This window comes from Wyeomyia smithii, chromosome 2 (genome assembly GCF_029784165.1).
Source record: "Wyeomyia smithii strain HCP4-BCI-WySm-NY-G18 chromosome 2, ASM2978416v1, whole genome shotgun sequence".
NCBI lineage: Eukaryota > Metazoa > Arthropoda > Insecta > Diptera > Culicidae > Wyeomyia > Wyeomyia smithii.
In genome coordinates, this window is record NC_073695.1 from 79687483 (window position 1) to 79702080 (window position 14598).

At 39.1% G+C, this 14598-nt stretch overlaps 1 protein-coding gene across 7 annotated transcripts in view; it reads right to left on the minus strand.

Annotated features, from left to right (window-relative positions):
• The window catches only part of LOC129723324 (hepatic leukemia factor), a 298812-nt gene that overhangs the window by 28171 nt on the left and 256043 nt on the right, over nucleotides 1-14598 (minus strand). For 5 of the 7 annotated variants that reach the window (XM_055677495.1, XM_055677490.1, XM_055677489.1 and 2 more), the window contains one exon: nucleotides 6286-6449. In XM_055677495.1, coding sequence (XP_055533470.1) covers nucleotides 6286-6449 — 164 coding nt within the window. The remainder of the gene's footprint in view (nucleotides 1-6285; nucleotides 6450-14598) is intronic. The other 2 variants (XM_055677493.1, XM_055677494.1) reach the window with 1 other exon arrangement.

A 14598-nucleotide genomic window follows, 5' to 3' on the forward strand; every position in this document is an offset into this window, starting at 1 on the left:
GATAGAATTAAGTGGCAAAATACATCTCGAGTACTTATACGGCAATGCGCAAATCTGTTGCTATGACAACTGTTAACCAGCGCATGCGCAAATGTGTTGTGTCGGCGCAGTGCAACTAGATCGACAGTTGCTTTTATCAGTGGCAGTTTTAATTGATTATAAATTGATGACGAAAAATAATTTTCAAGTTTTCAAAAAGAGTTGTTTCTTTTGCTTGAATATTAAAATTGTTTTCGCATAGTTTCAACGTTATCTGGATATAAAATCTAACAAAACTAGAAAACGTTGTTAGATATACAATAACAAAAAACTGAATTGATATTGGTTGGTTATCCTGCAAGCGTTTTGTTTATCTTTTGATGGCACGTTTTGATCCGCTTCGAATAAACATAGAAATCGTTCATATAATTTAAATATTAATTTGATCAAGTATTTTTAAGTTGAGTGTTGAATGCTACGACTGTTGTACTAAGGAAAAGCGTTTTACAGGTACGTAATGTTGTTATTAGATGGTGTAATGTCTTACGAAATGCCCAAGTGATAGTGATTGTTATTCTTGAACTCATGTTATTAAAAAACATCTCCAAAACCAGAAAAAATGAGCTTGTTTTCGAAATGCGGTTGTATTACTGATGAAAAACAACTTCAAACACAATATAATAACACAAGTTTTTAATTGCGCTTGTAGTACACTTATATGACTACTTTCGTTGTGATCTATTTTCTAACATGTTTTGTGTGTTACTTGGGACGCAACTACAGACATGCGAAAATCGGTATATTCTCAGACAGTCAAGCAGCACTACTAGCACTTAAGTCCGTCAAATGCGTTTCCAAACTTGTTTGGGAATGTATTGAAACTCTACGGGAACTTTCCCGACAGAATTCAGTTTTTCTGTTTTGAGTGCCTGGACACTGCGGAGTCGAGGGTAATGAACACGCTGACTACCTAGCAAGACAGGGATCAGCTCAGCGGTTTATTGGCCCCGAGCCGTATCAAAAGCGAACTACTAACTTGGGAAAGGCTAGAAATAGTATCCCAATGGCAACAGGCACACGGTTGTAGACAAGCTAAACAGTTTATCTATCCGAACCCTGGAACCGCCAGAAAGCTACTTAGTCAAAATCGTAGTGACCTACGGATAATTACGGGACTCCTTACCGGACACTGTCCCGCTTTTTATCATTTAAAGAAAATCGGTGTAGTGTTGAACGACACCTGCCGATTCTGCAAATCTGAACCAGAGAGTTCAGAGCATTTGCTTTGCTCTTGCGAAGCTCTTGCTTCCTCTAGGTACAACTTCTTAGGAAGTTACCTTTTAACTCCATACCAAGTGTGGAGTTCTAATCCCAAGCAGGTAATTAGTTTCATCAACTATGTTGTACCTAATTGGGGTACAGGTTTACAACAAAACAGCTCTACTCCATCAATGAGTACGAGCAATCCGTAACCTGTGCACAGTAATCGGGGCCCGCCACAAAAGACAATCAGCAAGAATGTCGCAGTGGCATTTCAGTACCCAGTGCCCTTCAGGCATACATTGATCACACAATTCGCTGCTCTTTTCGAGCAAATGCGTCGCTTTGCCCACCATAGTGAGACCAGTTGTTTTCGTAGTGATAGATAATCCTTGGTAGTCTTTCTCTGAGGAGAAAAGACAAACCTGGTTCAAAATTCATAAAGTTTCTTCCACATGCCATTTTAATGCTTTTGGTGATATGTCCTCAAAATGGTCCATTTTTGAAATTTCCGTCTGGATGCGGTATATTTTTGGAAGTCTGTATCATATTTTCAGTTTCGCTTCCCCGTCTGCAAACACTACCTGCCTTCAATGATCGAGATGGTGACTTCCGGTTTTCGGAAAATCACCTCATATAGGTACAATCAGAATCGGGGTTATGTCCAGAGACCTGAGAACGAACCCAAAGGCCATTTTGAATTCCAAAACGCCAGATTCCGGTTTCTAGAAGAGCACCAACATTGGCTGAATAATATCTTCTGAGTTGGGATAATGCTCAGTGATCGGCAATCAACTTCACCCGCTATTTTGAAATTTCAGGGGGTGGCTTACGGTTCGTCTGGTGTCGTTTTGGGGTCGATGGGAATTCAATTCCGAAAGTATTGATATTAAAAGCCAGTTCGCGAGAGCCGCAACCACCTTCTGAGGGACGTGGTTTGGTGTTCTCCGATTGGGCTGAAATTTTCAGCGTTTGTTTGTCTATTCAAGGTGAAAAGTTTTGCAAAATTATAATTTTTCTCATTGAGGTTAAGTGGGGTAAAACAGCCTCTCAAAATGATATGTCCAAAAGCGTCCTGTGAATTATCTAAATTCTCAGCAAAATCAATTAGGTTTAGCAGGAAATATTGTGATTTTAACGATTTTGACGGTTTTTGAAAAAAAAAACTTCTAGGGTCGTTTTACCCCATTTGACGCACTTGGCTTATACATGAAATATGAGTTGTTCTACAGTACGCTATATTGAGATATTTTTTCTAGCGATGTTGAGAAGAGTAGACAGACCTTGTAAATTGATTCTTTGTCATATATTGTGACCATGCGTTTTGAAGTATTATTACTTATTAGTGTAGAATGCCACCATTTTTCAGAAAAATCCATCAAGTCTAGCAGGAGTTATTGCTCTTTTTCCGATTTGGACCTTTTATGGCATATCATATTTAAGATCCGTTTGACCCCACTAAACCTCAGTGAAAAACAATGAAATTTTGCAAAACTTCCTACCTTGAATAGATAAACAAACGCTGAAAATTTCAGCCCAATCAGAGAACCTCTCCCGAACTGACTGGTATTTGGTCATTTTTGACTGTTCTGGAAACTGGAAGTTACCATTATTAGTTTAAAAATGTTGTCAAAAGGTGATTTCCGGTCTCTGGGAATCATCCCGATTCAGGAAATACCCATATTGGATGGTATTCAGCCAATTTTGTTGCATCTTCAAAATGCACTGCTTTTCTCATACCAACAACTTAATACAACCATTAGATGTCTGGAAGACTTTGCCAGGCAGTGAAGTTTATTTGTTCAATAATAGCTTATTGAAACGATGCCTTTAATCAGCAATTAGAAATCATTCAATCCAATGGTGGTACGATCATAACCGGGGGAGTGGTCCAGGGGGAACACAAAAGTTTACTTCTCATGATTCATGACTGAACACAAAATATTAGAAAAATCGTCACACTTTAGAATAACTCAAATTTTAATAAAACTAATCCTTCTATAACCATCCTTTGACTTATATTTTTGCATGACATATTCCTTTATTGGAATTATGACAACTGAAAAGAGGGTCGCCACAAGGTATTTGGCCTCCAGGCTCCCACAACCCAAAATTCGGCCCTGGATGCGACATGAGGCTGGCCAATGTACCCAACATAAAAAAATCTATCATTTTGGATCCAGGTCCCGATGGTCGATTTTCTCGTGTACTTACAGGGCATATTAGCAAAAGAAACCGTGAGTGATGCAGAATCAAAATAACACTGCGTTTCACACTCGATTGGATAATTGTTAACTGACGCATGCGCATGTTTTGCAGCACACAGAACTAGATCGAAATTATTTTATTATCAATGGTAATTTCAATTGATTGATTGATTGATGATAAAAAACAATATTCAAACTTTTATAATGAACTGTTTTTTTTTTGCTTGAATATTAAAAATGTTTTCGCATAGTTTCATTCAATGTTGGCTGAACAAAAATTTAAACAAACTAGAAAATGATATACGATAAAAAAAAATGGAGTTGTATTGTTTGCACTGCAAATTCTTGCTTCTCATGATAAATTTTGACCCGCCTTGACTTTTCAAATGAAAAAATAAACAACTAAATGAATCAAATAATAATTTGTTAAGTAATTTTACGTTGGCTGCTGAATACCAGCATTTTTGTTTAAGGATAATAATTTACATGTCGGTACGCAGTATTGTTATGTAAAATGTAAGCAATGGGCCTCAAAATTTATTGTTCAAATTTCATATAATTCATATACTATAGGAAGCTTGTACGACCTACTCGTGTCAATACTGTTGAAAAGAAAATACTACTTCAAAATAGTGAGTATTTTGTAAAATATTGCAGAGGAGCGTTTTCCTTAACTAGCTTCCTAAAACTGGCCTACATTATTTACCATCCATCCAGGGACTCTGAAGATGGCCTCCGATTGCTACGGTCGGATATACTTCAGTGGCTTCATGTGTGTTAAATGATGCTTGTATCATGTATCATATCCAGCAATCTTTAATGGTTCTCTTCAATATATTGCACATATTAGAAAAAAAGACTTGTTATTAATCCTATTGCCGACACCGCCCGGGAAATTTTCTGAGGCGACAAATCTCTGGGATCACGCCTTCCATCTCATGAGGAAGTAAAGCCGTTGGCGCCGGTCCGTTAATCAACGGGTCGTAAGTTAGGGTCCTGGGTGGAGTCGCCTCCCCGAACGTCGGTGATTGGCACAACAACAGTGGCGGAACTAGACCGACGGAAAATAAGCGAGAATAAAAAAAAATAATGGCCAACTTTTGAAATATATTATATCACCAACGGTTTGCTAATGCCAACACCCATTTGCTTTATTTTTGCGCGGCTCTTGCTTCTACGAGGTTCAACGTCTTCGGTAGTTACCTCTGAACTCGATACCAGATAACCTTCTAAGAAGACCTTGCACACTGTACGAGTTGGCCTAATAAGTGCTTTCCATCATCTACATAGCCTGGCTGTTGTAATTAGTTAGTTTGTTACCCATTTGTTACCCAAGGGGAAGGTATGGATGATTACAAATATTTTTGGGGCCAAAATAATTTGTTTGATCGGTACGACGTCTTCGGCAAAGCTGTAGATAGAAATTTTGTCTCTCCAAAAAAATATACACTCTAAAAACAATTATCTGTTTTGAAAAAATAAATTAAAAAAAAGTTAATTATCTAAAAAAGCTCCTTTTATTTAAATCTATTTTTTTTATAAAAACTACAAAACATTACCTAAACAATGAAACCGGTCCGATCTTGGAGAAATCAGGAAAAAAAAGTTATAATTTTTTATTAAAAAAATTTTTTGATTCTATTTTTCACAGGGTATATGTATTTTTTTTAAGGAAAGGACAAAATTATTATCAACAACTTTGTCAAAGACACTATGCCATTCAAACAAACCGTTTCGACTGTAAAAATATATTTCATTCTCCATAGAGTGCTCTATGGGAAAATAAAAATAATAAATAATATAAATTGACATAGTGTCTTCGGCAGAATTGTAGATAACAATTTCATCCTTCTAAAAAATATGCCCCCGAAAAATAAAATTGAAACTTTTTTTTAATCACAACTTTTTTTCATTGATTTTTCCATGATCGGACCGGTTTGACCCTATAAATATTTGTAATCAGCAATACCTTAAAAAAAGACATTTCTCAATAACTTCTAAAAATTAGTCGTGCTCCAAAAAATTTAACAAATAGCGCAAAATGGCATCTATGCAAAATTACAGCAAAATCGAAAATGGTCGATTTAATTGGTCGCCCGTTTTTTTTTTTTGTGGAATTGCTCTGTAGCATTTTAATTTTTCCTCCTCAACGTTTTTGTTCGTTTCAGTTTTCGCTGAATGTACCGAATAAAGAATGTGACGTTAAAGTTCATAGTATTGAAGATACTTATCGCGAAGAATATAAAACTGCTGTTATTGACATAGAGCCAGAAAACACTCTCATTGCTTTTATAGTTACAGTGGAGTTTCTGAGATATTAATAAATAGTTCTGGAGATGTAGGTCAATAATGGCCCCCATTGCAAAAGACGAGGCGAGTGAGTTACTCGTCTGACCAATTTTGGTATTGCAGATGGCGAGTCAGCTGGATTTTGAACGAGTAGCCCGTCTCTCACCCAGCTGTCACCAGCCAAGTTTCGCTCACGTTCCCCACCTAATACAACATTTCGCTCGCCTCGGCAGTGACTGTGAGCGAGGCGAGTTGCTCGCCTCGTTTCTGTACTAGGGGCCAATGTTTGGTGAAAAAAAAAAAAAAAAAAAAAACAAAACAAGAGTTAGTTACTTTACATTGTTATGCATTCAGCATGATTTGTTTGATTCTACTTCAATTAGGATGCCTCAAACGATTGCATGTTTGATCTACTTCAATTAGAATGCCTCATAATGGTTTATCACATCTTTTGAAAACTAACTTGAAATTTGCAATTACTATAAAATTTGCCAATATGAGTGAAAAACTTCCTGTTGCGCTATTTGATTAGCTCCTGCCACAAACTCACCTGGTGCACTTTGAGATCAGAGTCGTAGGGTAGCGTTTTGTCCCACAGATTCGGCCCCAAGAATGCCGCCTGTGCTTCCACGTTCCACGGGTCGCCATCCTCTTTGTGTTTATCGTCGCCGCAGATGTCTTTGTTATTGCTTGATTTACCTGAAAATAGAAAGACTACTATTAATTATAGATTTGTTGGGCTCAAATAAAAAACTGCAAACTAACACAAACACAAACACAGCACTCCGACACACGGTTTCAGGAGAGATGCGGATTAGCAGGAGATCTACAGTCCGCAGTGAAGAATCCTGTAGGATCACAAAAAAGACCGATCTGTCGAATATCGTAGCTCGAAAATATTATAACATCTCGTAGTCATTTTGCGAACGCAACTTCCTATCAAAACGGTGAAGCGGAAATGAGAAGAGGAAACCGAGGGAATCAACTTCAAACAGCAGCTCATAAACCTCGACGAATACACGGACCGGTCTGGCGAGAGCTCGCAATTCACACGAGAAAACTCATCGGCAGCGTAATAAATCTCATTAACGATTACCGCACCTATTGTCTTCCTTTCGAAAAAAAAAACATGAAACAAAAAACGCCCACGGCTTCTCGTAAAAAACATACGAAGAAAGAGACCATCTTCCGCGCCGGCTGCTCCGCTACTCCATTGCATCGCTTAACGATGCGAACTCACCAATACTACTACGTAGTATGTATATACTTAGCGGTATGGACGACGATTGGATCAAAACCAACTCCGTGCGATAGTAAACAAGCCCACAAAAAGCTCCCATATTGTAAACAGTGAAGATGCAACAGAGACGAAGACAAAGACACACAACTTAGCATAATAATAAAGCTGGTCGGCAGTTCAATTCCATTCGAACATCGAAAGCGAAAGTGAAACTGTAAACCGCCTCAAACCTCCCGGGGGCCATTCCTTTCTCTACGCCGCCGGTTTCGTTCGTGGTTGCCGCACAGCAAACCCAGAAAGCGAATTCCGTGCCTACAGAATTCTCGTAATGTGATCGCGGTTTTTCACGCCACGTAACAGATCTTCCGGAGACCCACATACGAGCTAGACCTAAGTGCGTGTTTGACTAGTTCAATTAGTTATGAGTGCATCCCTCCCATTCGTTAACTTACTGATAGATGAAATTTCTTGAAATTATTTAAATGAATAATAATAAAACTGTGCTACAGGGATTTAGAACTACTCTTCAGACATATTTATATGTTTCGAAAGTTCTATTTTTCATCTTGCTAAAATGGTCAAAATATACAAAATCGGTTGGAAAATAACCGAATTATACATAAAAATACAAGCTACAACCCACACTAAGTCACATCAGAAGTTCTTGCATCTTTTCATCATTTGTAGTGTAGCACCTTGAAAACATTGTGCGATAGAAACCAAAAATTCTGGTTTTCTTAAAAAATATATAACTTAGCCAAATATCAATCGATTTCCACAAAAATACTTTCATTTTATTCGGAATTGAATATACTTTCAAAATTCTAGTGTATTCGTGGTATTTTTCTTACAAAAATAGACGGCAAATTTCAAATTAAGTTGGAAAGTTGCGTGTCAAAAGTCAAAAAAACTACATTTAAACACAAATAACTCAACATGTTTTATTGATATTAGTACAAACCTATATTTATTGTGAAAGCTATTTGTCCCCTTTCTAAAACTGCTTAAATATTGAAAATCGTTATACTCAACAAGACCTACAACCTACACTAGGTCACTGCAGAATTTCTTACATTTTTTTATTTGTAGCACAGTGTAATCAATAATGAAGGTTAAAAGCTTGCAATCATTTATCAATAAGAGAAATTGAATTAACATCAGAATCATTTTCGTGAGACCTAAGCGACCATCGACGATCCTAAAGACCTGTTGGCCTAGTCCAAGTTGCAGCTCGCCTACGTGCTCGAGTAATTTGTCAAGCGAAAAGCTAGTATACGTTATAACAGCAACAAATGACGTTGATGACGGCAGCGATGACGGTAATTAACGGCGGTGCACCGGTCATGTTGCATGCCATACGTGGATGCCATGACGGAAAAGACCTGCCAACCATCAGGGGTTTAATGTTTGAATAAATGTAGGTACGCCGTAGAAAATAAAGAAAGAAGGGCACAAGGAATGCTCGTGTGCACGGCACTTGGTTAGCAATCCGATATGGATGGGCTCGGCGCGATGGCTGTCGGTCACTTCGGTAGGGCAACCTGTTGTTGATTGATCGAGCTGCGACAGGGTTTTGTTTATGTACGAACCGTAAACCCACAGTAACGATCAGTTTAACGGCAACACTTTGCACCGGGGCAGGGGGAGCACGTAGTACACGTCAGTTATTTTAATGTCGATTTGTGGGTCTCTGGGGAAATGGGGTCTTTCTTTTTCTTTGGGTCACTTTCAGCGCCTTGCCGGTTACGTAATTACGTGCGCCTTGCGGTAATGGAATATGGTTAGCTCTTCCTTCTGCTTTTGTGTCTACACGCGATATAAAACCTGAAGTTTGCCTTGTGGTGCCGTTGCATAAATAGCAATAGTTGCTAGTGGTTGGTTCGGATCGACTAAAATAGCATAGTTACACTATAAACGTTGTTGAATTCAGTAGAACATAAAACTCTATTTATCATTTTGCATAATGTTTACATCCGTACTGTAATCGTTGCGGTTGGTATCAATCTAAATTAGCTGTTGAAATGTTGCACGATCGAAATATTTCATTGTAAACTTTGATTGATTTTTTTCATTTCATGCGAAGCTGTTCAACATGGCGACGAATTCAGAAACGGTTCCTTTGTGTAAATCCTAACCCCTAAATGTTGGTTTCAAATAACAACTAACTTTTAAATGCTTGGTTTTCGAATTTGTAATTGCCAGTCATGCTAGATCAAAACATTTTAGGTTACACAACGTATTATAACGTGAAGGAAGTCTTATTACTGCAGGTTAAATGACCAATAAAATACCACTCACAATATTTTCTGGTCACATCAACCTAACGTTATTAAGCAAATAAAGTTGAAAAGTTAATTTCAAACCAAGTAGTCAACATTATGTAAACAGTAAAATTTTCATGCTTATCGCATGCGCCCTTTTTAACAATTGCTTTTTATTAGAAAAAAGTCTTTTCATCCTTAGAAAATAATATATCTTCTATATCGTAAACAGTACACGCAAAACTTTTCCTTATTACTTTAGAAGCAATAGCGCAAAATTACCTTTTAGGTAACAAATCCATTACTAAAAAAGCAATAAAATTCTTCCCCAGTCAAGTAACAACACATACTGTCATATATTTAGCACGTGTTATGAGAGTACGACTATCTAATAATGGTCGTTTCAACCACATGCAACGGTTTTGCTGCCGAAAAATGCTCCCTTTCCACCTCAAGTCAAAAAAAATCACACACCGTCGCATACGTTGCACATGTTACAAGTTTTTTCAATCTCCAATTCATCCGGTGGGCGTGTATTAGTTCGCTCGCTGTATGCATACAGAGTAGCGAAAAAATATGACAAGAGCTGCCAAGCAACATTTTCCCCGTCATAGAGTATGCAAACGTTGATGATTTCAAAGACTTGAAATGCGCCTTAAAATGACATCACGATCTGTAAACTGCGTCAGAGAAAAATAAAAACATTCGCTTTCTTGCAAGCTATTTACAGCACATAATCATTGATTCATGGAAACTCATTTGGACCTGTTTGAATATACAAAACTCGTGCCCATTCAGAACAATATTCGCAACTTCGGCAACTCTGGTCAGACAGTATTACATATTTACATTTCAAGTAAACACTGGGGGACGAAACGAAAGTGTTTCTTATTGGACATTTGAGGTTGACGGTTGAGATTCTGATTACGTGTGGATGAAGGGAGACAAAAATGAACCAGATCGTTGCATCAATACAAATGCAGCGAGTGAAGTCTTGCCAACACATGCATTGCGGTGCTTGGATGTATGTTCTCCTGCAGAAACACATACAAGCGTGTGGCCGTCATAATTTTTATTACTTTTTGTTTGTTACTTTTTGTGTATAATGCGCAGTCATAAGACACAAAAAGTAATAAAAAATTGCCCAAAAGTAATAAAATATTCCCCGTTTGCGTTGGGTGTACCCATCTGATCCATTTGAGTAAGAGAGAGGAATGATAAGCTGTTTAGAGGCAATAATTTGCATCTAAGTTAATTCATTGCGTGCAAATTAGATTTGAATTATTTTTGATTATTTCTTGCAAGACTTTAGATTAAAATGAATTCCATTGACTTTATACTGTATTATACTATAGGTATTGCCATTGGAACCACAAGCATAACTTTTCTAAACTGTTTATATTCATATCAGTAACGTTAAGCTATTAAGAGGCAATAATTGGGATCTAAGGTAATCCTTCTCTTCGATCAACAAAATCCGGGAAAAGAAATTGATATGACACACATTCTCCACTGTGGTGGATATTCGTGGCCCGGAGCAGGTTTTCTTCAAAAAGAAAGACGCAAATCTTGTTGTCGTCTCGTACCTGCTGTGACGTGCGTTGTCGCCATCGTCGTCGTCATGTCATCGTTGTCGTCACCGGCCACGAGTAGGGAGACAGGTTTTCAAGCGGTATTTGGAGTAAAGTGGAAAAAATATGTGCCTCGTCGCTTTGATTACAAAACCAGTTTTCGGAAGTTCTCTGACAGTATGGTTTTGTAATAACTTTATTATTAGTTGAGTTCATGGATTTGATATGAAGGGTCTTCGCATTGCTCAGAGAACTTCACCATTTCGATGATGCGATTTACTTGAGCCATCGTTTTAGAAGACTATTCGGAATCGGTTTTTTCCCTCTAAGCAAACACGTATGTGATAAATCTATAATAGCCAAACTTCACGTTTGAAGTCCGGTCGGAAACGTTACACCGCATCGCCCCGTCTCGACTCCAGCGGAGTGAACCGAGTTGATCAAATCGCGATGTGTACCCGATGAAAAGCTTTCACGTCCACCGGATCACCGGAGGGGGAATCGATGGAGGCTAGAGCACGACGTAGGTAGAAGCTTTTTTCTTCGCCGGTTACACGTTCACTTAAACCGTGTGCTGTTTGTTTTGATTTTCTTCTTTCTCCCATCGTTTGCTGATTGTTTGTTTCGATTTTTTTTGTGCTTCTACATGGTGACTACCTGCCACTTCGACGCTGCCGTAACACAACCGGAGTGGTAAGTTGCATAATCTTCGCCGCCACAATCCAGAGAGTGAAGTTGGTGGAATAAGAAAGCCATGCCTGTAAACTTCATCGCAGTATATTGAGGGATGCGTTGAGGAGGGTACTGGGAACGAAGACCACTTGGTGAGTAGCTAAAATGGTGGGGCGGTGTGAAGAAGTACGGGTTAGAGCAAATAATAGAAACCGAAAACTGACGATCATTGAATGAATGATGACCAATCATCGGTTATTACTGAGTGTGGCTGTCCGGCTGTTGAGGAAGTGTTTGTTAAGTCGGAACGCTTCTGAACGGAAGAACTTTCGATATTTACTTCAAGCCATTTGTTAAAATTTAAGTCACAGAAAACAAATAGGTTTTGGGTTGCATAAAACCTTTAATGAATTTGTTAGATGTCATAAAAAATGTTGTTAATTCGAAGTAAAGTTCCGGTTGCAATTATTTTTTTTTCCTTCATCTATAGTTTATTTGACACGGCACAAATACAATTCAATGTTTAACGGCGCCAATTATATCTGGTAGCTTACTTTCTAAAGTATCTTAATAACTAAAAGCAAATTTTTTATCCTCGCTGCCGACTACGAGCTGAAACTAAATCTAACTTAAAGCTAGAATATTTTGCATTAAAAGCACAGGTTTGCTGTTTGAAGGTTTTCATTGCCATAGGTAAGCAGCATATTAAATTTGTTCCGCTGCTGGGCCAAGATATTACGGACTGGCATATTGGGTTGTTTCCATCGGGCCTTGAGAGTATCGTGCGGGTCTGATTGCTGTTTCCGGATCCGGGGTCTTAACGTGTTCTTGTCGTTCGGTTGGATGTAGGCGGAAGGGGATAGGACTAAACTGGGGCGTGGATGGATTTCAGGAAAACGTATATAAGGGACATGTAGGATATGTCACGGCTCGCCAAGACATCACGAACAGGAACAGCCGGCTGCCTACCTTCGGCCTGCAGGGAAGCTATTAATCTAGACCTGGCGTCACGGTGTACAGGGCATGACCAAACAACGTGCTCTATGTCGTGATAACCTCCACCACAGGCACAGATATTACTCTCCCCGAGCCCAACACGACGGAGATGCGCGTCAAATCTATAGTGATTGGACATAAGCCGGGACATCACGCAAATGAAATCCCGACCTACATCCAACCCCTTGAACCACGGGTTCGTCGATACCTTGGGGATTATGGAATGTAACCACCTTCCCAGTTCCCTCTTGGTCCAAGAATTTTGCCAACTGATGATCGTATTCTGACGTACAAATGCGAAAAATTCATTAAAGGCAATTGGTCTTTCATAAATATCACCGTTTGTTGCGCCCACCTTAGCCAAAGAGTCCGCTTTCTCATTACCCGGTATCGAGCAGTGAGAAGGGACCCACGCTAAGGTAATCTGAGTAGATTTTTCGGATAAAGCACTCAGATGTTCCCGTATTTTCCCCAGGAAATACGGAGAGTGCTTAACATTTTTCATCGATCGGAGAGCCTCAATGGAACTGAGACTGTCCGTAAAGATGAAATAATGGTCCGTGGGCATTTTTTCGATAATCCCTAGGGTTTACTGAATTGCAGCTAATTCTGCGACGTAAACAGAAGCAGGATTATCGAGCTTATGGGAGACGGTTAAATTGTTATTGAAGATACCGAAGCCAGTGGACCCATCAAGAAGTGATCCGTCAGTGTAGTACATATTGTCGCAGTTGATGTTTCGATATTTATTGGAAAATTTTTTAGGGATCTGCTACACGTGTAAATGATCCGGGATTCCACGAGTTTCTTCTATCATGGATGTATCGAAAAACACAGTAGAATCAGAAGTATTTGATAAGTCGACACGATTTGGAATATTCGAAGAAGGGTTAATATTTTGGGACATGTGATTGAAATACAATGTCATAAAACGGGTTTGAGAGTTAAGTTCGATTAACCTTTCAAAATTTTCAATCACGTAACGGTTCAAGACCTCACATTTGATATGAATACGAGAAGACAGGCTCCAGAAGCGGTTTTTCAATGGTAGTACTCCAGCTAAGATCTCCAAACTCATCGTTTGGGTCGATTGCATGCAACCCAAGGCGATACGCAAACAACGATATTGTATTCGCTCCAGTTTGATCACATGTGTGTTTGCTGCGGAGCGGAAGCAGAAACACCCGTACTCAATAACAGACAGTACCGTTGTTTGGTAAAGCCTTATAAGGTCTCCTGGATGGGCTCCCCACCATTGTCCGGTTATTGTACGAAGAAAATTCACTCTTTGTTGACATTTTTTCATCAGATACCTCACGTGACAACCCCAGGTGCCTTTAGAGTCGAACCAGACACCAAGATATTTGTGTACCGAAACCTGAGAAATCGTTTTACCCATTAATTTTGTTTGAAGCTGAGCAGGTTCATGCTTCCTAGAAGAAACTACTATCTCAGTCTTCTCCGGAGAGAATTCGATACCTAGCTGTAAAGCCCAAGCAGACAAATTGTCCAAGGTATCTTGCAATGGTCCTTGCAAATCGGCAGCTTTGGCTCCTGTAACAGAGATTACACTGTCGTCTGCAAGTTGTCTTATTGTGCATGAATTTGCCAGACATTCGTCGATGTCATTTACATAAAAGTTGTAAAGAAGGGGGCTTAAACATGAGCCCTGGGGAAGACCCATGTAGCTAATGCGAAAAGTTGCCAAATCGCCGTGCGTAAAATGCATGTGCTTTTCGGACAACAAATTGTGCAAAAAATTGTTCAAAATTGGAGAAAATCCTTGTCGGTGAAGTTCACCCGAAAGAATGTCAATAGAAACGGAATCAAAAGCCTCCTTAATGTCCAAGAACGCAGACGCCATTTGTTCTTTGCGAGCATACGCCAGCTGAATATCTGTTGAAAGCAACGCAAGACAATCATTCGTCCCTTTGGCACGGCGGAAGCCAAATTGAGTATCTGATAGTAGACCATTTGATTCGCCCCATGGTCTAAACGACGGAGTATCATTTTTTCCATCAATTTCCGGATACATGATAGCATTGCAATCGGCCTATAAGAGTTGTGATCAGTAGCTGGTTTCCCTGGTTTTTGGATGGCGATCGCCTTCACTTGCCTCCAAT